Source organism: Malus domestica, chromosome 03 (assembly GCF_042453785.1).
Source record: "Malus domestica chromosome 03, GDT2T_hap1".
Taxonomy (NCBI): Eukaryota; Viridiplantae; Streptophyta; class Magnoliopsida; order Rosales; family Rosaceae; genus Malus; species Malus domestica.
In genome coordinates, this window is record NC_091663.1 from 31,484,044 (window position 1) to 31,506,780 (window position 22,737).

General features: G+C 36.4%; 1 protein-coding gene and 1 long non-coding RNA gene across 3 annotated transcripts; one reads left to right on the forward strand and one right to left on the reverse strand.

The window, feature by feature from the left end:
* Positions 1-3,376: 3,376 nt before the first annotated feature.
* LOC103431240 (glutamate receptor 2.8-like) lies at positions 3,377-7,571 on the reverse strand. Its single transcript, XM_070819721.1, has 5 exons — positions 7,307-7,571; positions 5,135-6,387; positions 4,712-5,024; positions 4,212-4,609; positions 3,377-4,133 (listed from the first exon to the last, which is right to left on the reverse strand). Exons 1-5 carry the CDS (start codon positions 7,569-7,571, stop codon positions 3,735-3,737), a joined length of 2,628 nt encoding a protein of 875 aa, XP_070675822.1. The 3' UTR covers positions 3,377-3,734.
* A 2,028-nt stretch (positions 7,572-9,599) lies between these two features.
* Positions 9,600-11,968, forward strand: LOC103441075 (uncharacterized). 2 transcript variants are annotated; one of them, XR_011579464.1, is made up of 7 exons: positions 9,624-9,813; positions 9,897-10,060; positions 10,162-10,230; positions 10,332-10,463; positions 10,777-10,899; positions 10,979-11,049; positions 11,725-11,968. It is a non-coding gene; the product is annotated as an uncharacterized lncRNA (long non-coding RNA). The 2 variants fall into 2 exon arrangements; XR_011579465.1 differs by lacking the exon at positions 10,777-10,899 and having other exon boundaries at positions 9,600-9,813.
* Positions 11,969-22,737: the final 10,769 nt, after the last annotated feature.

The following is a 22,737-nucleotide window of genomic DNA, read 5'->3' on the forward strand; positions in this document are numbered from 1 at the left end:
TTTGCATTGTATCTAAAGAGTCATTATATTATTTTTTTCATTCTCGTTTTTTTGTTTCATTATGAAAGCATAGAAATAAGAGGGAGGAGTGAAATTGAATGAAATGGGAGTGTGAACATCATCTGCCAAAGCAAAGTATAATTCTTGATTGGCCTTGCGTTCTCACATCATCAACGGGAGTGCTAAAGGGCTACTTTAGCTGCATCAATATTTATTCTGGAGTTAGATTATGAAATGAAATTTTCGGATTCTGCCATGGCTAGGACTTTCAGAGGAGATGAAACTGAAGCGACAAAACAAATATATATAGACTTCATTGTGTTTACAAATTTTCTTACATATAGTGGTGCTGATTGTTGAAATGTCCTACATCGACCGTATCAATAAGAAAAGAAGAGTTTAAATACTCTAATCTCATTTCAAATAATACCTAGGCTTTTTGTGATAAAACCCCACACCTGGCGGATTGTGTTTACAAATTTTCGTACATATAGTGGTGCTGATTGTTGAAATATCCCACATCGACCGTAACAATGAGAAAAGAAGAGTTTAAATACCCTAATCCTATTCCAAATAATACCGAGGCATTTTTTGATAATTACCAAGTTGGGGACAATATCGGTATTGTTGGAAGTGGGCCGTATGACCAGTCTCTCTGACCATTCAACATGGTATTAGAGTCAGGGAGTAGGCCCGTATAGTACTGCCACATGATGAGTGGGTCCTCTTGGCTCCATGTGGTTGTCAGTATGTGGATCTCCCACGTGTGACCCATTAATTGAGTCCCACGTGAGGGGACGTGTTGAAATGTCCCACATCGACCGTATTAATGAGAAAAAAAGAGTTTAAATACCCTAATCTCATTCGAAATAATACCGAAGCCTTTTGTGATAATTACCAAGTTGGGGATAGTATAAGTATTGTTGGAAGTGGGCCGTACGACCCGTCTCTCTGATAATTCTACATTGATCGTGGGGACATGGTGGTGAAGAAAATGATTGAAGCCCTCTGCTGGTTCTTGAGAATCAGACCTTTCAAGTAACAATTATGGGGAATGTTCTAAGTACATCACTATCTACTTTGAATCGTAAAGCAATACACGATGCAGAACTTGACACGCCCCGATCCCGATATTCCCCAAATACCAGGATAGGCACGTGCTGACCGATACCCGAGGGTGACGAAAACCATTTGTTGAGTGCAAATGCTGAGAATAAGGAATAGATAAGACTTATAAATATAAAAGAATCAAGAATATGCATTTAAGGAACGTGTTCAGAGCATACGACTAACTAAAACATTGAAAGAAATAATATAAAATTTAATGAAACAAAGGATGGGTCCTGCACCGAGAAGACTCGAAGATGCCGATGCGGAAGTTTTTGGATGCCGGGATTGTATGCCTCGATTCTAAGTCCTGAAGGGGGCGCAAAACAAACATGAGTGGACCAAGTTGATATATATATATATAGTAAAACAATTATCAACGTACTAATCCCCAGGTTTTATGAAAACACATATATAATGATAAACATAGGTTTTCCGAAACCTAGCATGCTGTGCAATGTCTCAAAATCATAACTTATATATATATAATAATCACTAGTGAATTGTCCGATAACCTCCAGGCCCCATGCCGGCTCCTCGTTTCTGAGCAGACAGTCAGAGGAAAATACACTTCAGGCCCTATGCTGGCTCCCCGTCCCTGTGCTTAATAGCTAGAGGAAACACACTATAGGCCCTATGCCAACACCAAACTGTCGTCCGGGACGGATCGGAATCTATCCTTATGTCCCGTAGCGGAAAGGACCACTAAGTAAGTACAAAACCACTGAACATATATATCTTGAAAAACAACTTCATAGTATAAAGTCATCCATCATTTATACTATAAAGAGGTGTTCGAAACATATTCCAAATACCATATCGTCATCCATCGAATATTCTATAAGAATATGAGTTATAGGAAAAATAGTAATAATTCAAAATAGCCTCAGTAAGCATGTTATCTCAAAGCATTTCATAGAACATAATCATTAAATCATGTTTTTCCATGTATGCATTTCTACTATTAAAACATGCATTTTTAGAAGGAGTCCACTCACAGTACTTCGCCGTCGAAGAGCCACGACACTAGCGAAGACAGAAACGCCACTATAATTGCCCCTAAGCACATAAATGGCTCAATTAATAAAACTATATAATAGCAATTGAATTTGAAAAAACGGACATTGGAAATGGATTCAAAACGTCGAATTACCCTAAGAAGGATCCCGGATAAATTTCGTAAACATCAATAAAATATTCCCTGAATATTCCCTAATAGAATATTTTCTAACAGAATATTTTCCATAAAAGGTTTTGGGCCGACTAGGGTTTAGGGTTAGGACTTGGGTTAGGTTTAGGTTAATGGGTTAGGGAATTAGATTTATAGAAGGCCTAGGGTAAATAATTGGGTTTAGGGTTTTTAAACTATAAGGGTTTATTGGGTTAGGGCCCTAGGTTTTAGGGCTTAAAGAGGAAAGGGCTTAAAGCCCTGGTTCAAAAGGCCCAAAGGCTTTTAGCCTAAGGGTTTCTGGGTTCAACAAGGGAACGGGCCGAAGGCCCTAATTTAAACATGGCCCAAAGACCTTTATAATTAAACAATTAAAATTAAAACAAAATAAAAGGAAAAAGGGTTTGGGTTGGGCTCGAATCTAACGGGCCTAAAGCCCCAGTTCTAAAAGGCCTAAAAGGCCTGGGTTTTCTGGAATGTGGGTCGCCGAACCCAATCGAAAGAGAAGGCCGGATTCGACCGGAATTTACACAAACTTTAAACGACCATAACGTTGTCAATGCTTAACAAAATCAAGTGATTCAAAAATAGAAATCGTAGCCCTCAAAGTGATGAAGAGAATGGTACCTCACACGACGTCTAACTCGCAGTGGTTTGACCGGAAAATGCCTCGAAATCCTCGGAGGTTGCCGGCAACTGGGTAAGATTCAAATGAGTATAACTTCTTCAATACTCAACGAAATTGGGTGAAACAAAAAGGAAAGTTGTAGTACTCAGCGAGACGAAGAGATTGATACCTTACACGCCGGCAAAATCTCCATGGTTTGGCCGGAAATTACCTCTAAAGGCGCCGGAGTCGTCGGGGGAGACTTGGGTGTTCTCCGGGTGTCCCGGAGCTTCGCCGAGACAGGAGAGAGAGAAGAAAGTTCCAGAGGTGATGGTGGTGTCGTAGCTAGGTGGTTGTGGTGGTGGGTGTGTGTGTGGGTTTGACGATGAGGATGGAAGAGTGAGGTCGAAAGAGAGGGAGAGTGAGAGAAAGAAGAGGGCTGAGAGAGATGGAAGAGTGAGGGGAATGGAGGACACAAATGGGTGTAACAGAACTTTAGCGACTTTAACTGATGACTATTCTTTTTCATAAAACTATGTTACAAGTTTCGTTGTTTTAGAAAAAAACTATGTTACAAGTTTACATTGTTTATTCTATGGTATTGCAAATAAAAATACTGAGCCAACAGTTCGAAAAGTAAAAAAGAACTCCTAGCAACACGGTAACGTGTTGCAGGATCAGAGAGTTGGCCAATCCTATGTTTTCTATGCAGTGGTTTTGCATCTGCAAATGCGCTTCTCTTTGTACATAATGGTTAAAACTGTACTCTTTTATATGCAAACTTGAATGCAATCCTTTTATACGTGGAAAATATTTTCGGTTATCTAATTTTGTTGCCAATGGTGTCAATGTTTAGACTTGAGCCTGCACGGCAGATGCATTTGAAGGATATGCATGGCTTTCTTCATTAATATCGCTGTCTCTTCTTGAGAACCTCCTGTTTGGACTTCCCCATTGTTTCATTACATCCAATATGAACTTCCAGTTGGTTTTGTGTTCCAGCATTGATTTACAAATGCGAAAACTATAAACCACGAGAGCAATTGTCGATGTTCCTCCTGTGAGTATGAATACTACCCAAAAGCTTTTGGGGCTTAGACTAGGATTATCAATAGCACCATCTGTTTCTGCATCCACGCACTTCAGAGAGGCCAGCATGCGGTTCTCTAAAATCCGAAGTTCACCACTTTCGGTTACCTTTAGCATTGCTTCTGTTACACTAGGAAGCAACAGAGACCCTTTTGGAAATACCTGTAGCATAAAAGCTTAGTTTATATATAGTTTAACTTAAGTGCAGAAGATTAACTTGGTGAGAAGCTAGAGAATTACAAATCCAAATCCTCCAACTTTGTAAGTCGGTCCAACTGCCATAAAGGCTTTGCAGTATTTTCCAACGAATATTTTTGCCAAAGGGGCTTCAAGAAAGGCAGCAGCAATTACTTTACTTCTGAGGGCTAAGGCATATTCTTCTGAGGAGTTAAACTGCAAAATATTGTTGGGGTGGAAGCCCAAGACTTCCCTTAAATAGGCTGAAACAAAGGATCCCTTACCATGACCAACCATGGCATTGGTTCGCAGCAGCGCATCCACATCTGTTACAGTAGGTTCAAGCTGCTGGACAGTAAGCATGCTGGTAAAGTTAGCCGTGTATGTCTGCGTGATGATTAGCGCCATAAATAGCCAGACCACCGTTGTCATCCTAGACAAATTACTATGCAGCTTATCTCCTTTGATCAGTTAAAACAAATGGAAGTTGTATTTAGACAAGTTTTAGAAAAAATAGAGAATAGGAAAATGAAATTGAACATCAATGTGGGTTACGAAATTACCGTGTAAGGAGAAGAGAGTGGTGAAGGATAGCCAAATCAAGCTTCCTATTTGATTTAGCACAGAACCTTTGAGTTCAGGACAATAGTTTCGCTCTATCAGCCATACGACAAAGCCATTGTAGACATTGATCGCTCCTATCAGTGCCCACATTGCTTTTGTGAAAGGTCTCATAAATAACCATGCTTTGCTACATGTTTTGGACCTGACCGGAACTATCATTATCAATCCTGATTCGGTATAGGGATGTGTGAATTCTGCGTGCTTATATCTGTGGGACACTATTGACACATCACCAACTACAGCATCAAATTTCTGCAAGTCAAATTTGATTGATCTTTAATTATTCCATGAAATATAAAATAATGGCATATGCAATTTGGACTAATTAATCAACTGAAGAGACTAGAAAGTAAATATCTTACATGCAAATGGATCTGCTCAACTAAAGAATCGTATGTTCCTTCGAAGGGAAAGAACTCGTAGGGCAAATGGTAAGGCAGCTCCTTTAGGGTTGCTTTGAAGAGATCTATTGCAAGTCCATTGAAAGATAAGTTATGTCCCAATGGATCTTTCTTCACATTTACGTACTGTTTAAACGTTGATCCTGTCGGCACGCCAATTCTCAGCACGTTTGCGTTTGTTGTTGGTTCAGTCCACCCTTTTGGAGTCAACCAAGGCCCCCCTGGCCAAAACACTTGCCCCAAATATTTCATAGAAGATCTGTTAGTAGCACGTTCACCTAGAGTCAGTGAGAATCCTAATCCATCTGACCAGTATCCAACTTCTCTGTAACTCTTTCCATTCACATTGATGATTTGAAATACATGTTGTGGAGCTAATTTTTGGTCACTGAACTTAATTCTTCCATTTAAGCCATGAAAATCGCTTTGCAAAAGTTTTGCTAACAAGTTCCTCCCTTTCCTGCTTTCTGTCACAGCTAAAGCCACTGCCCTTGCAGCATCATAAGCCTGTGCTGCAAAGATTCCAGGTTCATTGTTCTCCTCTTCAGGGTGTTCCGAGCTAAACCTTTTACGAAACTTATGATCAAAGTCCTTAGATTGTTTCCCGCTTTCGGGGAGGTAGCTCTTGAGTCCGATGATCCCTTGCATTGTTGAGATGGTGGAGGCATTAAAGGAGTGGACAAGGCTTGTAATAGGATCAGTGGTGATCCAAACATAATCCTTTTCCATCATCTCCATTTCTTTTGCCTTCCGGAATAGTTGCACTGCCAGTTGCGCAGACAAATGTACAACAAAGACTCTACACTGGTCTCTTCGGATTTTCTCAAGCTCTTCAATTAATGAAGAAGAAGCAAAAGGAGGGAGAGCTACAAGGTGGCTAATTTCTGCACCAACTTGTCTCAAGGCATCAGAGAGATGAGGTAAGACTTCATTGGCTGAAGAATCTCTATCTTGGTAAATTACAGTGACTTGATGCCATTCCCAAGACTGAACTATAGCAGCAATTGCTTCCATTTGTTTCAACCGGTTACGAGAAGCTTGAACCAGAAAGGGCCACAGCTCAGTTGCCCACATTGGATTAGCCTCAGCAAGGGAAACAATTGCGGTATGAGTCTCACTGCCAACCTTAGCTACTAATGATGTCTCTTCCCATGTATGAGGTCCTATAATAGCTAGCACTTTTTGCTCATCTATAAGAAATTTAGCTGCAGATTGATAAATGTTATGGCATTAGAAGTGTTATATTAAGCTGATTTTCATTATCTCCTCGTTTGATTTTCAACCGTCAATTATGTACTTACTTCCTATTGAGTTTTTTCACGCAAAAATGTAAAGGAAAACTAATGAAAAGGGCTTGAAAACTTTGAGTTTTAATGATAAGGACAAAATAAAGGGTAAAGTGAATAGTACCAGGATTGACTTTTTAGTGTAAAAATGTGGTTTTTCGTTAAAGTGAACAGTACCGGGTGCTTTTCGTTAAAGTTCCCAAAATTTAAAGCAAAGAAGAGAGAAAAATGAATGTATACATGATACATTTATTTTATATGCGCCAGATTGAAGAATACACAATTATATGGCTTTTTATTATACCTCATGTTTCAAGTTTTAGGTCTTAAAAACTTGTTTGGTGGACTATTTTAAAAAACTAAACTAAAAAATATAGTCTATTATCTAAAAACATAAAAAATAATTTTTTAGAATTTTTAAACTTAAACTCACTCCTTTTCTCTTCCTCCTTCCCTCTCACTCCCTCCTCCCCCCTCACTCCAAACCCATCTCTCTCGTTTCTTCTTTCTTTCTCCTTTTTTTTTTAATATATTTTTCGTCTCTCCTTCAATCCGCTCTTTTCTCTCACTCCTCTTCCTCTCTACCTCGTCCGATCCACTCTCTTCTTTCTCTTTCCTTCAATCATCTCTTACTTTCTTTCCTCCTCTCTCCTCTTTCTCCCTCTCCTACGACCCCCTCTTTTTAGATCTATTTGTCTAGTTTAAGTCGTAAGATTTAAAAAATTTAAATTGCAAACCAATCAAGTTTTTGAGTCTTAAAGAAAATTGTTTTCAAGAAATGTTCTTAAGAAATGTTTTGAGAAATGATGAAAATTTTCAAATAGGATATCAAACAGGCTCTAATTACCTGCAAGAGCTGCCTGCAAGGGCTCCCTCTGAGAGTTTCTTACGTGCAGAACCATTCTCTGATTCCCAGTGGAATCAAAATGATCATCCAATGCCATTTGAATTGCCACTCTCTCTTCTTTTCCAATCCGAGAACTGTTGTCGATAATAGCACCTAGTCCCATTCCGGGTTCGTTCTCTATTGTATTGGCATTTCCAAATGTTGTAATTCCTTCCCTAACTGAAACTGTGATCAGGAAATAAAAAAGAAGAGCAAACTGAGACATTATTATTATTTTTTATTTTTAAGAATGGCTTTTAGAGCTCTCTTCCTATTTATATTGACAAGAATGCTGCCGTATATACTTTTTACTCAGTCAACATTAATAGATTCCCTCCTTTTTTCTTGGGTCATATAGTCAACATTAGGAATTAATCAATACTTCGGTCTTTTTTCCTTGCATGCATACAGTATTTCTGCAGTATGGTGCGTGGAATTAATTCAACTCCATCTTGGCCAAAATTACATCTAGAAAGCCGCTTAAAATTTAAAATTTTTTCGTTTTAATATCTTTGTTAAACTTCCAATATCTGATATATATCACTCCCTAATGGAGGTTAACTTGAAAGAACTATAGGCTAAATCAGTAGAGTACTCCAACAAGACGACATTTGTGTATATATAGACACACACGTGGTGTAAATTAATGTTTGCATGTTGTCTTGCAGCAAAATTTGAAATCTTACATTGATTAGGTCTATTTTTTGTCCGAATGTGTCTTTTAGGCATCAAATCAACTCTTGTAAATCTATACTTCCTTGCTGTAGTTTCCATGCATGTACAAGTACAACCTCAAAGAAACGTACTAGCAAATATAATTGATGCTCTAATATTCTCTAATATGATATAATTGGAATTGGTAAAGTGAAAATGACCATTTGAATTTCCTAGTAATAACCCCCTTGTAGGTTTCAATATTCATGCACCTGTCCAAATTAAAGACTAAAAATGTTATACTTTGAATTTTCATCATTTGGAGTACAAGTATAAAGTCATCAGATTCTACAAGTAGAGATACAAAGTGAACTAATCCAACTAGTTTACTTATTTATTTCTTGCTGTTACGTTTTAGTTTTACTGATTTTCATGTAGGTAGGTTGGATTGTTCTGTTACAATCCGTCCCTAATTTTATTGTATGTTACTTTCTTAAAGTTGTGAAATTATGAAAATGCTCTTGGAATAGCAAAGTTGCAATTCTACATGGATGTTTGAGCTCATTTCATACTTTGTCTCCTTTCTTGCCATATCTCGTAGTTGTAAGTTGTGAGTGTCAAAGAACATGTGCTTCCTGTTTCTTGACATACAGTAACTTGGTAAATTCGAGTTAATAGTTGAGAAAATTATGGAGCCTTATTTGGTTAGGTTTAGGAGTCCTTATTTAGTGCAATTAATTATGAAAACCTTATTTAGTTGACAAAGAATTCATTACCATTTTGGACTATAATGAAATCCTAATTGATTTGGAATATCCCTTTAATCAGTTAATAGGCCGGATTAAAGGGATGATCATCTATATATTAGGAGGTCCTTGCACTCACAACATTATCCTATTCCAGTGCAAAACCCTATTTCAGTGCACAAGGACTCTTGGCTGCTAGAGTGTAGAAGTTCCTCCTTGAAACCCTAGCAGTCATGGCTTCTTCTTCCTCTGCTTTGGAAGATAAGTTTATTTCCCTTTAATTGTTTGATTGTTTTATTGTCGTTATATTTGTTATATTTGTGATCCTAGTAACTTGTTGATTTTCAGATTACTTCTTACATGTGGTATCAGAGCAACTCAACTTGTCTAGGATTCAGAAGTTCCACGATCATATGGTTGGTTTTGAATATATTGAAATTACTTCTGCATATATTTTGCTTTGTTCCTTGTCTGCAGATACACACTACTACAATATTAGCTTTAGGTGTCGGATGATCCTGCCGGTTAATAAGTCATTCTGACGGATAAAAGATTTCTGACACATAATTTATTTACTGTCGGATTAAAGTTACTTTCTGTCGGATATATCCGACATAAATTTCTGGCGGATTTTTCCTGGCGGATTTTGTGACGACCCGTCCCAAATTTTCCTATGTAATTTCTCCCCGAGTATATGTATTGACGATTATGCCTTTATTGGCAAGAGACGTGGACTTATTCTTAACGCTTTCCATTTTATTTCTCGCTATCGCATTTAAATTGTACACGCTAGTACGTGTGTGCGTAAAATTTTAAAGTGTAAAATCCTACCTGTGCACTTCCCTTCATCATTCGGTCTCCACTATCCCATTTTTTTTCTGTATGTTCTGTCCCCTCCCTCAAATCAGAAAAGCATCTTTCTATCTCTCTCTCCCTTCGAACACTCCCTCTCCCTCTCTCTCTATACACGGATCATCACCAAAGTTCATCAAATCTTCATAGATCGAGGAAACAAAGATCACCATCGTGTTCATCTCGTCAATACGAGTTCATCCATACTAGTTTCAGGTAAGATTTCCACTGTTTTCACGTCGAACCACTTACCTCCGTTTGGGTCACTGTTCATGCAATAATTATTGGTTGATTTTTAGGAGTTTTTAAGCTCATAGTGAGCTTAAGGAGGTTCTTAGGAAGCTCGGAGTGCTTCGTTGGAAGTTTTGGATGCCAAAAACACAGAGATCGGAAAGTTCAAAGTTTGGCCGGAACTTTCGAGGCGTTTTACGGCCAAACCACGGAGAGTTAGATGTCGTGCGAGGTACCATTCTCTTAGTCTCTTCGAGAACTACAACTTTCGTTTTTGTTTCACCCAATTTAGTTGAGTATTAAAGAAGTTATACTCATTTGAATCTTACCCAGTTTCCGGCGAGTCCGACGGCTTTCGAGGCTTTTTCCGGTGAATTCCCGGCGAGTTAAGGGTCGAGACAGGTATATATGTGTTCGTCTCGTCAATATCTTCATTTTTATATAAAGTACGTTGAAAATGGTGAAGAAATGACAAAGTTATGGCAATTTGAAAAACTGCCCAGAAACCGGCGAAAAAAGTCTGGCGAGCCGAGGAAGAAGGAAAACCCGAAGTTTTTCGTTCAAGAACCGTGGCCTTTTAGTCACTTTCAAACCATTTTTCTGGTCAACCTCGACCACAACTGAACTTCTTCTAGGTACAAACTTGTTCCCTACATTCCTAACTTCAAAATGGCTTTTGAATCACTGAGTTTGGTTAAGTAACGAGTTAGAAATCAACTCTGGAAGTTAGGAAGAAAATTTCAGTTTCTGGAAAATTTGTAACCGTGGTCGTTTGGCCACTTTAAGGCCAAATTTCCGAACAACAAGGACTATATTCAACCTTTCTGTAAATTGGAATCGGTAGACCACATTCCTAGCTTTAATTTGGCTTTTGTAGAAGTGAATTTGGTTGAGAATCAAGCTCGTTATAAGCTCTGGAAGTTGACCCAAAAATCTACAAAACTGCAGATTTTCGCGAAGAAGGCAAGTACAGTGTACGCGTGGGGGCGCGTCCGGCATCCGATCGGCGCGTGGTTGACGCGTGTGCGTTCGTGTCGTCGAGTAGATCGATTTCATATATTTATACCCTAGGTTTGAGCAAACTATGGGCATTTTATGTAGGTTTCCGTTATGTACGTTAATTAATGATATTTAGTTATTTCACATATAGGGGAAACTTATTCCGAGGATTTTCGAGGCCAAGCTAGGCTCGGGGGCTACGACCCAACGACGTACGTACTTGTGAGTGGGCAGTTGTTTTATACCTATATATATTTATAGTTTCCATAAATGCGTATTTACTTCATTTTTACGCTTATATTGCCTAGTATCATTATTGTGAAATAAATTGTGATAAATGCTGCTATATGGTTGTGATATTACTGTCATGACATTCATACATACTTGTGTACATGCTCATCTTGCTGCACCCGGTGTTAGTACTCGCCCCAGGGCCAGGGCCAGTCCTTCACGTGTATGTTCACATCCGCACCGTTTGCTCACCTTGGATCCAAGTTTAGGTGCCAGTCTTGTCGGGTAGATTGCATTAGGCGATCCGACTTGTATGTGATGTGTTTTTGCACCAGTCTTCACGTGATCGTAGTACTAGAGCATATTGATTACACCCAGTTCTGTTCGTGCCAAAAACCATCTGTCCGAACTTGTGTGTCAGCTTAGATGGATGAGCACTTAGTTATATTGATTATCACTTGATTATTATTGTGGCATATGATACATCATTGACTTGGCATAATTCTGGTTATATGGTTGATATATATATTGGATTTCATACTTACGTAGTATGTTTTGAGGAAACTATACTTGTTTTACGGCGAGGGGTTAGTATATTCAAAGATAAAGGTTTTCTTATAAGCATTGTTTTGCTGACCCACTCAACTTTGTTTTTTGCCCCTCCAGGACCTAAATAATTGTACTCTCTGTGGCATTCGAGGAATCACGACAGTTCTGACATTTCCTTCTGTTTAGACGTACGAACTTATCACTACTATGTAATAAGTGTACTTTGGGTTGCTTTGACTACTCTTTCGTAGTCTCACTGTCTATTACGCTTTGAATAATTGTAGTGGGTTCAACCCACGAATTGCGCACTCTTTCACTGTTTAGTCCTACCTAGTTTTAATTTTATTCACTTTTTGCATCACTTACCCTTATGGTTACGTCACCTCACGGTGACGGCCAGCATGCTTCGACCTTTTCAGGTCGGGGTGTGTCAGATTTAACCGTCATAAAATTATTATAACCCTCAGTATTTTTGAATTCTTTTTTTTTTAATATTTTTACATATTCTGGCGGTTTCTAAGTTAATTGTGGCGGTTATAACCGACATAAATTAACTATTTTATTATTTTAGATTCTGGCGGTTATTATTTTAGTATTCTACCGGTTATAACCGACAGAAATTGACTATTTTATTATTTTAAAATGTTACATTGATTAAAAATAAATAAACAAATGGTGTAAATATTTGTTTTCACTCACGGTCCCTTTACCTAATCTCTTAATGTTTTTTTTTTTGCGATTTTTTACACATGCTATCTTGGAGTATATATAAACATATTTGACGGTTAAATCGTTGAAACTAGTTTCGTAGAATGCATACCTATCAAATTGATAGATTTAACAAACACTGAAAGAGTTAATGTTATACTTCCATTAAGTATAAAAAATTATTCACTAGTGTAAATATTTTAAATTGAAGATCGAATTCGTTCAATGCATTCCTATAGGGTCGAGGAGTGTAACTGTAAAAAATCATCAAAATCAAAGCTAAAATAACTGTTAAATTGTGATTTTTTGTTTAAAACCATCGAAATTTTTTGTTTCGTTACCTAATATCTGAATGTTTGTTTTTTACAATTTTGTACGTATGCAATCTCGGAGTGTGTAAAAATAAGTTTGACAGTTGGATCGTTAAAAAAAGTTTCATAGAATGCATATTGCATCAAAACAGTAGATTAAACAAACATTAGTTAATAGTATACTTCTATTAAGTATAAAATAAGATTTTGTGGTATCCACTAGTGTAAATATTTTAAATTGAAGATCAAATTTATTCATTACATTCTTATAGGGTCGAGGAGTGTAGCTGTAAAAAATCATCAAAATCGAAGCTAAAATAACCGTTAAATTGTGATTTTTCTTTTATAACCGTCGAAAACTTTTGTTTCGTTACCTAATATCTGAATGTTTGTTTTTTACGATTTTTTGCGTATAAAATCTTGGAGTGTGTACAAATACGTTTGACGGTTGGATCGTTGAAAAAATCTTCTTAGAATGCGTATCACATCAAAACAATAGATTAAACAAACACTTAGAGTTAATGTTATACTTCCATTAAGAATAAAATAAGATTTTGTGGTATCCACTAGTGTAAATATTTTAAATTAAAGATCAAATTTATTCATTACATTCTTATAGGGTTGAGAAGTGTAGCTGTAAAAAATCATCAAAATTGGAGCTAAAATAACGTTTAAATTGTGATTTTTTGTTTATAACCGTCGAAAACTTTTGTTCCGTTACGTAATCTTTGAATGTTTGTTTTTTACGATTTTTTACGTATGCAATCTCGAAGTGTGTACAAATAAGTTTGACGGTTGGATCGTTGAAAAAAGTTTTGTAGAATGGATATTGCGTCAAAATGGTAGATTAAAAAAACACTTAGAGTTAATATTATACTTCTATTATGTATAAAATAAGATTTTGTGGTATCCACTAATGTAAATATTTTAAATTAAAGATCAAATTTATTCATTACATTCTTATAGGGTCGAGGAGCGTAGCTGTAAAAAATCATCAAAATCGGAGCTAAAATTACCGTTAAATTGTGATTTTTCGTTTATAACCGTCGAAAACTTTTGTTATGTTACCTAATATCTGAATGTTTGTTTTCTGTGATTTTTTACATATGTGATCTCAGACTGTGTACAAATAAGTTTGACGGTTGGATTGTTGAAAAAAGTTTCGTAGGATGCATATCGCGTCAAAACGGTAGATTAAACAAACACTTAGAGTTAATATTATACTTCCATTAAGTATAAAATAAGATTTTGTAGTATCCACTAGTGTAAATATTTTAAATTGAAGATCAAATTCATTCAATGCATTCTTATAGGGTCGAGGAGTGTAGCTGTAAAAAATCATCAAAATCGGAGCTAAAATAACCGTTAAATTGTGATTTTCATTTATAACCGTCGAAAACTTTTGTTATGTTACCTAATATCTGAATGTTTGTTTTCTGTGATTTTTTACGTATGCGATCTCAGAGTGCGTACAAATAAGTTTAACGGTTGGATCGTTGAAAAAAGTTTTGTAGGATGCATATCGCGTCAAAACGGTAGATTAAACAAACACTTAGAGTTAATATTATACTTCCATTAAGTATAAAATAAGATTTGTGGTATCCACTAGTGTAAATATTTTAAATTGAAGATCAAATTCGCGTCAAAACGGTAGATTAAATTGTAAATATTTTGTTCATAACCGTCGAAAACTTTTGTTTTGTTACCTAATTTCTGAATGTTTTTTTTTTTGCGATTTTTTATGTAAGCGATCTTGTAGTATCTACAAACAAGTTTGACGGTTAGATCATGGAAACTAGTTTCATAGAATGCATATCTCTGTTAAATTTGCCTAAATTTTGAAGTGGGAAAAGTAATTTGTGCTAAATTTTTATTTATGTTTTTCAAGTATTGATTAGACAATATTTCGTTTGTGTGATGACATTTACATTGTATAATTCTCTTTTTGTTTATTTATCGCATATTTTACATGGGTTATTATCTATTAAACCAAAAGTGTAAAAATTATCTATTAAACCAAACAATTATTTATTTAATTTTTAAAAACGTATTCTATTTAAATACATATTATTTATTAAACCAAACAATTATTATTTTATTTTTTTAATTGTAACAAAATTGGGGGGGGGGGGATTTAAAATTTTTGGGGGGAATTTAAAATTTTTTGGGGGAATTTAAAATTTTCGGAGGGAATTTTGTGCCGCCATTTTTTTTTCTGTCGGTTATAACCGACAGTAATGAACTTTTGTGTCCATTTTTATTTTAAATTTTTTTGTTCTGTCGGTTTTAACCGACAGTAATGACAATATTCCAAAATAAAACCCCTCCATCTCTTTCCTTGCGCCGCTGCTTCTCCCTTCCCCCTTTTCTCTTCTCCTCATTTCCTTCTCCTTCTCGCTTGTTGATGGTAATGTAATGACATTTACATTGTATAATTCTCTTTTTGTTTATTTATCGCATATTTTACATGGGTTATTATCTATTAAACCAAAAGTGTAAAAATTATCTATTAAACCAAACAATTATTTATTTAATTTTTAAAAACGTATTCTATTTAAATACATATTATTTATTAAACCAAACAATTATTATTTTATTTTTTTAATCGTAACAAAATTGGGGGGGGGGGATTTAAAATTTTTGGGGGGAATTTAAATTTTTTTGGGGGAATTTAAAATTTTCGGAGGGAATCTTGTGCCGCCATTTTTTTTTCTGTCGGTTATAACCAAAGAATAAAAAATCGATAATATCGGCGATATTTCGCCGATATTATCGTTTTTTTTAAGATCCGATATTTTTTTAACTATCCAAATAATTTTCGTCAAAATATCACGATATTATCAATAATATCGCGATATTTTTAAAATTATCGATAATATCGTAATAAAATATTCAAAAATACTTAATATGTTGACAAATCTCAACATACTACACTTGATCAAAGCCCAAAAGCCAACCAAGACATCAAGACATGAAGACAAGCTTTCTCAGGAGGTGAATGTGCCTTTTATAGGCAATTTTGGCTTGCTCACTGCCCTCGCTGGGCGATGTGGGACTCAGTCACTCAAGGAAGAAAATCAGAATTTCGGCCGAATATTTACACCCACTTTAAACGGCCATAACTTTGTCAAAACTCAACGAAATCAAGCAAGACAAAAACGAAAGTTGCATTCCTAGAAGAGACGAAGAGAATGGTACCTCACACGACGTCTGAATCGTCGTGGTGTGGCCGGAAAATGCCTTGAAAGTCACTGAGATCGCCGGAAACTGGGTAAGATTCAAATGAGTATACCTTTTTTAATACTCAACGAAATTGAGTGAAACAAAAAGAAAAGTTGTACTACTCGACGAGACGAAGAGATTCATACCTTGCACGCCGGCCAACGCGCCGTGGTTTGGCCGGAAATTGCCTTGAAAGCCACTGAGGTCGCCGGAAATTGGGTAAGATTCAAATGAGTATAACGTTTTCAATACGCAATGCAATTGAGTGAAACGAAAAGGAAAGTTGTAGCCCTCGAAGAGACGAAGAGAATGGTACCTTACACGACGTCTGACTCATTGTGGTTTGGCTAGAAATTGCCTCGAAATCCACTGAGGTCGCCGGAAACTGGGTAAGATTCAAATGAGTATAACTTTTTCAATACTCAACGAAATTGAGTGAAACAAAAAGGAAAGTTGTACTACTCGACGAGACGAAGATATTGATACCTTGCACGCCGGCCAAAATTCAATTGACACACTCCTGGTTTCCAAAATTCAATTCTTTTACTTTATATAAACTTGAAAAAACATAATCGGCATCCAAATTAAAGTTTAGTCTTATTCTTATGTGTAAGAAATTTAAAGTGTCAAATTCGGCACATTATTCTTCATCATTTTATTCACTTCCCTTTTTTTTTTTTAATATCCTAAATAAAACCTCCAAATATTGTACTAATTAATTATATATAAATGATTATGGTGTGTTTAAACTTCTTTCATTAATTACTACATATTTTCTACACTCACAATGTTTGCCAGCTCGCTATATAATCAACTTAAATCAGTTAAATCCATCATGCAATGCATTTCCTTCCAATTTTTTGTGATAAACTAATAGATAATTGACTAAATAAACATCCTACAAAGTTTCATTAAAAATTTCCAAGTTTTTCTTACAATTTCCGTGGTTTCCATGTAATTTTTATCGATATCGATATTTTACCGATATTTCCATCGATATTTTCGTGTTTTCGGACTACCGATATTTCCAATATTACCGATATTTTCTTCCTTGGTTATAACCGACAGTAATGAACTTTTGTGTCCATTTTTATTTTAAATTTTTTTGTTCTGTCGGTTTTAACCGACAGTAATGACAATATTCCAAAATAAAACCCCTCCATCTCTTTCCTTGCGCCGCTGCTTCTCCCTTCCCCCTTTTCTCTTCTCCTCATTTCCTTCTCCTTCTCGCTTGTTGATGGTAATGTAATGACATCTTGAAATCGAAAATAATTTCAGAGAAAGGGGGGAGATTTGTGATTAGAGGCTTTAGGAAATGGAGTTCTGCCCAGGTTGTGGAATCATGCTGCAGTATGAACTGCTGAATATGCACGATGCGAGATTTTTCTGTCCAACTTGTCCCTATGTAGCATACGTTGATAGGAAGGTACAGCTGAAGATATACATCTTTTTTTGGTGATCTGAATTATATCCTAAGTTCTCTTTCTTGCCTTTTGAAGGGTAAGCGTAATGTGATAGCTGGTTTTCGTATTGCGCTTGCAGGTGAAGACTAAAAGAAGGCAGCATCTAGTTAAAAAAGAGATACAGCCCATCTTGACCCTGGACGACTACAAGAATGCGCCCAAAACTGAAGGTTTGTTTCATTTTTCCCGCCCAAGGGGTTTCATGTTTTTCTCTTTCTTTTGGTTCTAGTAATTATCAAAGTAGGAATATTTGTTACAAGTAGTGAGAAACATACTATGTTCGTTTTGTTTCTTGATTCACAATTGAGTACTATTAATGAGGTTGTAGTACTGCAGTGTAATCGTAGTGTGTCATTCTTTTTCTAGCGTTTTACTTTGTTCTTCTGTGGTCTATAAATCCTGCCATTTGTTTACGTTTCTTGGTGCCTCTCTGGAATTCACTGCGTGGTCTCAAAGCTATGTCAACCTTGTGACATGATGCCATTGGTTGAATGGGGTTTGGTATTTTTGCTAGAATTTTTAGAATATTTGCGTATATATCAGACACCGGATAGGATTTCTGTAAACTTATTGGTTAGGCTACCTAATTTTCCTTTGTTGTTTTTCTTGTTCACGTTGTCCTGTTATTTTAGAAAACTTATGCTTCTTTTGTATGTGCCTAAACCCATTGTTGTGTGATCATGTCTTTATGGCCTTCTCTGCATCTTTGCGTGAGTGAATTTTTCTTTTGTGCATCAGGTGGAAACTGCTTCGACTATACTGCAGTTGCACAACAATCTTACATTCCGTTAAGCTCTATTTTGTTGAATATGCTTTTGTAACTTGTGCTATATATTTTGTTGTATATGACTGAAAAATAATAGTTGTGGGTTGCTAAAGAACCGTCTGCACCAGTAGCAGCTCCACACCTCAGCCTGCTGTTGAACAATCCAACTCTGCTCAGTCATTTGTGCCCGAGTTTGGGGCAGAAGCAACAGAGGAAGGTTATGCACTGGAGGAAGAAGGTAGCTTTTGAGCCATATTTTACGCTTTCTGAAATTTGTCTATGTAAGAAATTTACCTCCTACGGTTTCTGCAGATGAGATCGAGGATGAACTGCAGAATCTGGTTCAAGCTTGTTGGGTCATTCCGAGCAGAAGAAGAATGACGAGAAGAAGAAGGGAAAATGCTGTTATATTTTTTTTTATTTTTTATCTATTTTCTGTCGGTTCTAGCCGACAGAAAATGGTCTTATCTATTATTAATATATTTACTGTCGGTTATAACCGACATAAGTTCTGTTTATATATTCTGTCGGTTTTATCCGACAGAAAATGCTATTATTTATTTATTATTAATTTATTATCTGTCGGTTATATCCGACACAATTTCTGTCGGTTTTATAGTATTTTCTGTCGGAAAATTCATTTCCTGACGCAAGCAATTCTGTCGCTTATTATATTCGCCACTGCATTCATTTTCTGTCGGATTTTGCTTAAAATCCGACAGTAATATACATTTTTTGTCGATTTTTGAACCGCCAGTTATAGATAATTTTGTAGTAGTGACAAATCTGCTAGGGAATTTGCAAAGCTTGGGGTTCGGATTATAGGTAATCTATTTGAACTTTGAACAAATTTTGACAAACTAAAGGCATCATTAGCTTGTGTTTTAGTTAAATGTCTTTTACTTATCGATCCTGAGACTTCCGCTTATTTTTAGAGTATTTTTATAATTACTTTTCTGACTTCATGACTCTCAATTATGAAAATGGTTTTGTTTTGCTTTCATGGGAAGACGTGAAGATGAGTTTTCTTAGCCATGTGGTGATATTAAGAAGCAAATCTGATTGCTTTGTTTATAGCTATACTTATTTGATGAAAGCTATATATATAAAATTTTGCATTGATTTTTTATCTTCGCCTGGTTATTGATAATTTCTTCTTAATTTGTTGTGACCTTAATTAATATGTGTGTATATTATCAATTTTTGGAGTTTGGAGGCTTGTCACAATTTGCATCTAAATAGTTTGATTTAATTATTTTAATATGATTAATATCAAGATTGACTTGGATGGCATTGCTGTAGCTGATGGGCAGTGTTTAGGGTTCCTTGTTTTGGAATCCTATTTATAATAATAATTACTATGGCTTCTCATGGTGTTTCAAATTTTTATCTCACACACTGGTCACTGGCAAACCGTTCTTTAGTGACTACTCACGCTGTCAATGGTCAAGTTTAAAATTTTGGTCATTTTCGGAGTCCTTCGGCAAGAATCACTTGCCATTAGGAAACATGGGTATGATTTAATTGAATTATACTTTTGAATAAATTACATGATATCAATTATTTTCAAACTCTTAAATATAAATCCTTCTACGGATTAATATGGAGTTTTGTTATGAGTTTGTGAGGTTTGTCTTCTTGTTTTCCCTCTTTTTTGTGTATACATGGATCCTCTCAAATTTTCTTATCATTATAAAATAATCCTATCGTTATGTGTTTCTAGAATTTTCATGCTTCCGCTCACTCTTATTCTATTATTTTTCATGAATCTATTACCCTTGTATTAAAGAGAAGAATTGAAGTGGTAGTGTTGAGACTTTCTGCCTATATTAACTTATATTTTAACTACATCGGCTTATTGATTGCATGATTAAATATTGTAGTTTGGTCCATAATTTTTTGGAATAATGAATTAAAAGGACTAGTGTGGCTTTTGCATTGAAATTTGATATGGTTACCAAATTTGGATATTTTGTTGATGTAGACCTTAAGCCAAGTTGTCTATATGACCAAATCCTTTTCTTCTATGGTGAAAAGGGATGCCTTGTTTGTCGTAATAATCACCAAAAGAATGAATTTTTGTTAGCTATTTGCATTTTGTTTAGCAAATATATAGTGAATGGTCATTGTTTAGCCAAATTCTCATCAATGCATATGTATCTTATTTTATTGTGATCTGATTAGAAGATTTTGTAAATTTCATTCACCGCTCTAGAACAATAATTTGATAAATTTTCCTATCTCCAATTTTGATGAAATTATTTCATGTTATGTTATATAATGAATTCTATATATGCAAAAATTTTCATGTCTTTTGGACAAAAAAATGGATTTATGGTAAATTTTTAAGTATGATACCATGTTGTTGGAATTCTGCAGACTTCTGCAGAATAGTGTGTTTGTAATATTATTTTGATATATTTATGTAATTTATAAATTATTGAAATTTTAGTATGATATACATTGAGATATTTATTTCAAATCTGGAAAGTTTGACGAGCATTGGTTTGAAAATGAATTATTGATGAATTTTTAATCTCGGGATTGTTCTGCAGAATTTATGCGGTGTCTGCAGAAAATTCCATTTCGATTTTATTTTTAGCCCACTTTTAAAATCGAAAAAATCATGTAATTTTGCGTGACAATAAATTTACATGTCTACTTTATTTCTGGAAATTTTCATACACATTGGAGGAAGATTGAAGTTTTGGTGAATTATTTAGTCTCGGGTGTGTACTGCAGAATGTTTTCCGTTTCTGCAGCACATCCCATTTCTAATTTGATTTTAGTACACTTGTTAAACCTCAAAAATTATGAAATTTTGGAATATGTCAGATCAATATGTTTACTTCGTATTTGAAAATTTTCATGACAATCTAACTAGAATTGATTTTTGAGTGAATTTGCAAACTAAAGTAGTATTGCTGAATATTTTTTTTTTTTGGAATTTCGAAAACATTTCTGAATTATTGTTTTTAGGGATTTGTGCAGTATCAATTATTGACATGTTTAATTGGTCCTATTTGTTCTTATCTTATGCAAATTCTCAAAACTAATGACTTTGGTTGTACCATATATTGGGCCTCGATATTTTGGCTTCATTATTGAGCCCATGATTTATGTAAGAGGACGAAACTCTTATTCTATAAAAGGGATCCACCTCACCTTCACTAAGGGGAGAAAGAAGGAGAGTCTCACATCCAGAGACACAACATCACTCTCATACAATTCTCCTCACAACAATAGAGGGCAATACCCTCTCAGCCAAATAGGGAGCAAAAAGGCAAGGGCTGCATCCACAGAGAGCTCTCTTCCCGATCTATTGTAATCCAGACATTCATAAAGTGAAATGGAATCAACATCAGTGTGGACGTAGCCCAAACATTGGGGTGAACCACGATACATCTTTGTGTTCTTGTGCGTTTGTGTGATTCACGGTCGGATTTATGTTGGTCCAAGATCCACCAGATTTTGTGCATCAACATTTGGCGCCGTCTATGGGAAACGACACGAAAAGTTATGTTGGTTCTCTTTCAGTTTTTTCATCTCACCATTGTGAAACCTCACCACAATATCCACCGTGAATCTGCAAAACCCAAGAAACCTTCTCAATTATAAAACCCCCATTCTGCCTACCATTACTTTGATTTCTCTACCCAGCAAACCCAGAAGACCTAGCACAGTACAAGTCTGTCACCATTTCACTCAATTCGGTACCTTTCTGAGCTCTTATCCTTTATTGGGATTTCAATGTCGGGTTTATACGCTTCTTTCCGGTGAGGGCGCTCTCGCCGCACCTGAGAATGCTGCCGGATGTGGAGAGCCAGTACTTGACGGAGCTATTGGCGGAGCACCAAAAGCTCGGGCCTTTCGCGCAGGTCCTCCTCATATGCAGCCGCCTCTTGAATCAAAGAGTTTTCTACCTACGCCACGATCCTCAACTCCTCGCTCTACACCGTCGACGGCGGCTAGCGCGCTGTCCTCTTCGACCATTTCCGTAGAGTCATCGACGACACCGTCGGCGAAGGCACCCACTTCCTGATCCCATGGCTTTAGAAGCCCTACATCTTCAACATCCGCACCCGACCCCACACCTTCTCCTTTGTCTCTGGCACCAAGGATCTCCAGATGGTGAATCTCACCCTCTGTGTACTCTCGTGCCCCGAGGTCGCTCAACTTCTTTAGATCTTCAAAACCTTAGGGCTCGAATGCGATGAGAAGGTCCTCACGGTCGAGGCAGTCGTTGAGCAGGAACAACAATAGTATCAGTGACGAACCGATCACTGATCTCATAACCAAGTTACATCAGCTTTTTCTTGAGATTCGCAACAGGCATTCCACAGAGATCACAGGAGCAACAATACATACTACATATACTCTGATCTTATAAACTATTCGATCAGCGCAAATTGTGTCTCTACAACCTCCTTTACACTCCCGGACTTTTCGAGAGTTTGGGCAGCAACATCACTTCCACTCTCAGTCCTCCTTCTCCTATCCTTTCTCTCTTTTGCTCAAACTATTCTCAAAGGTCCATCAATGGCGGGTCGTGGCGAAGCTTGGGGATCCGGAGCCGCTAAGAAGGCCACATCGCAGTTCGGTAAGGCCAGTTTGCAATTCCCTGTCAGTCGTATTGCTCGTTTCTTGAAAGCAAGAAAGT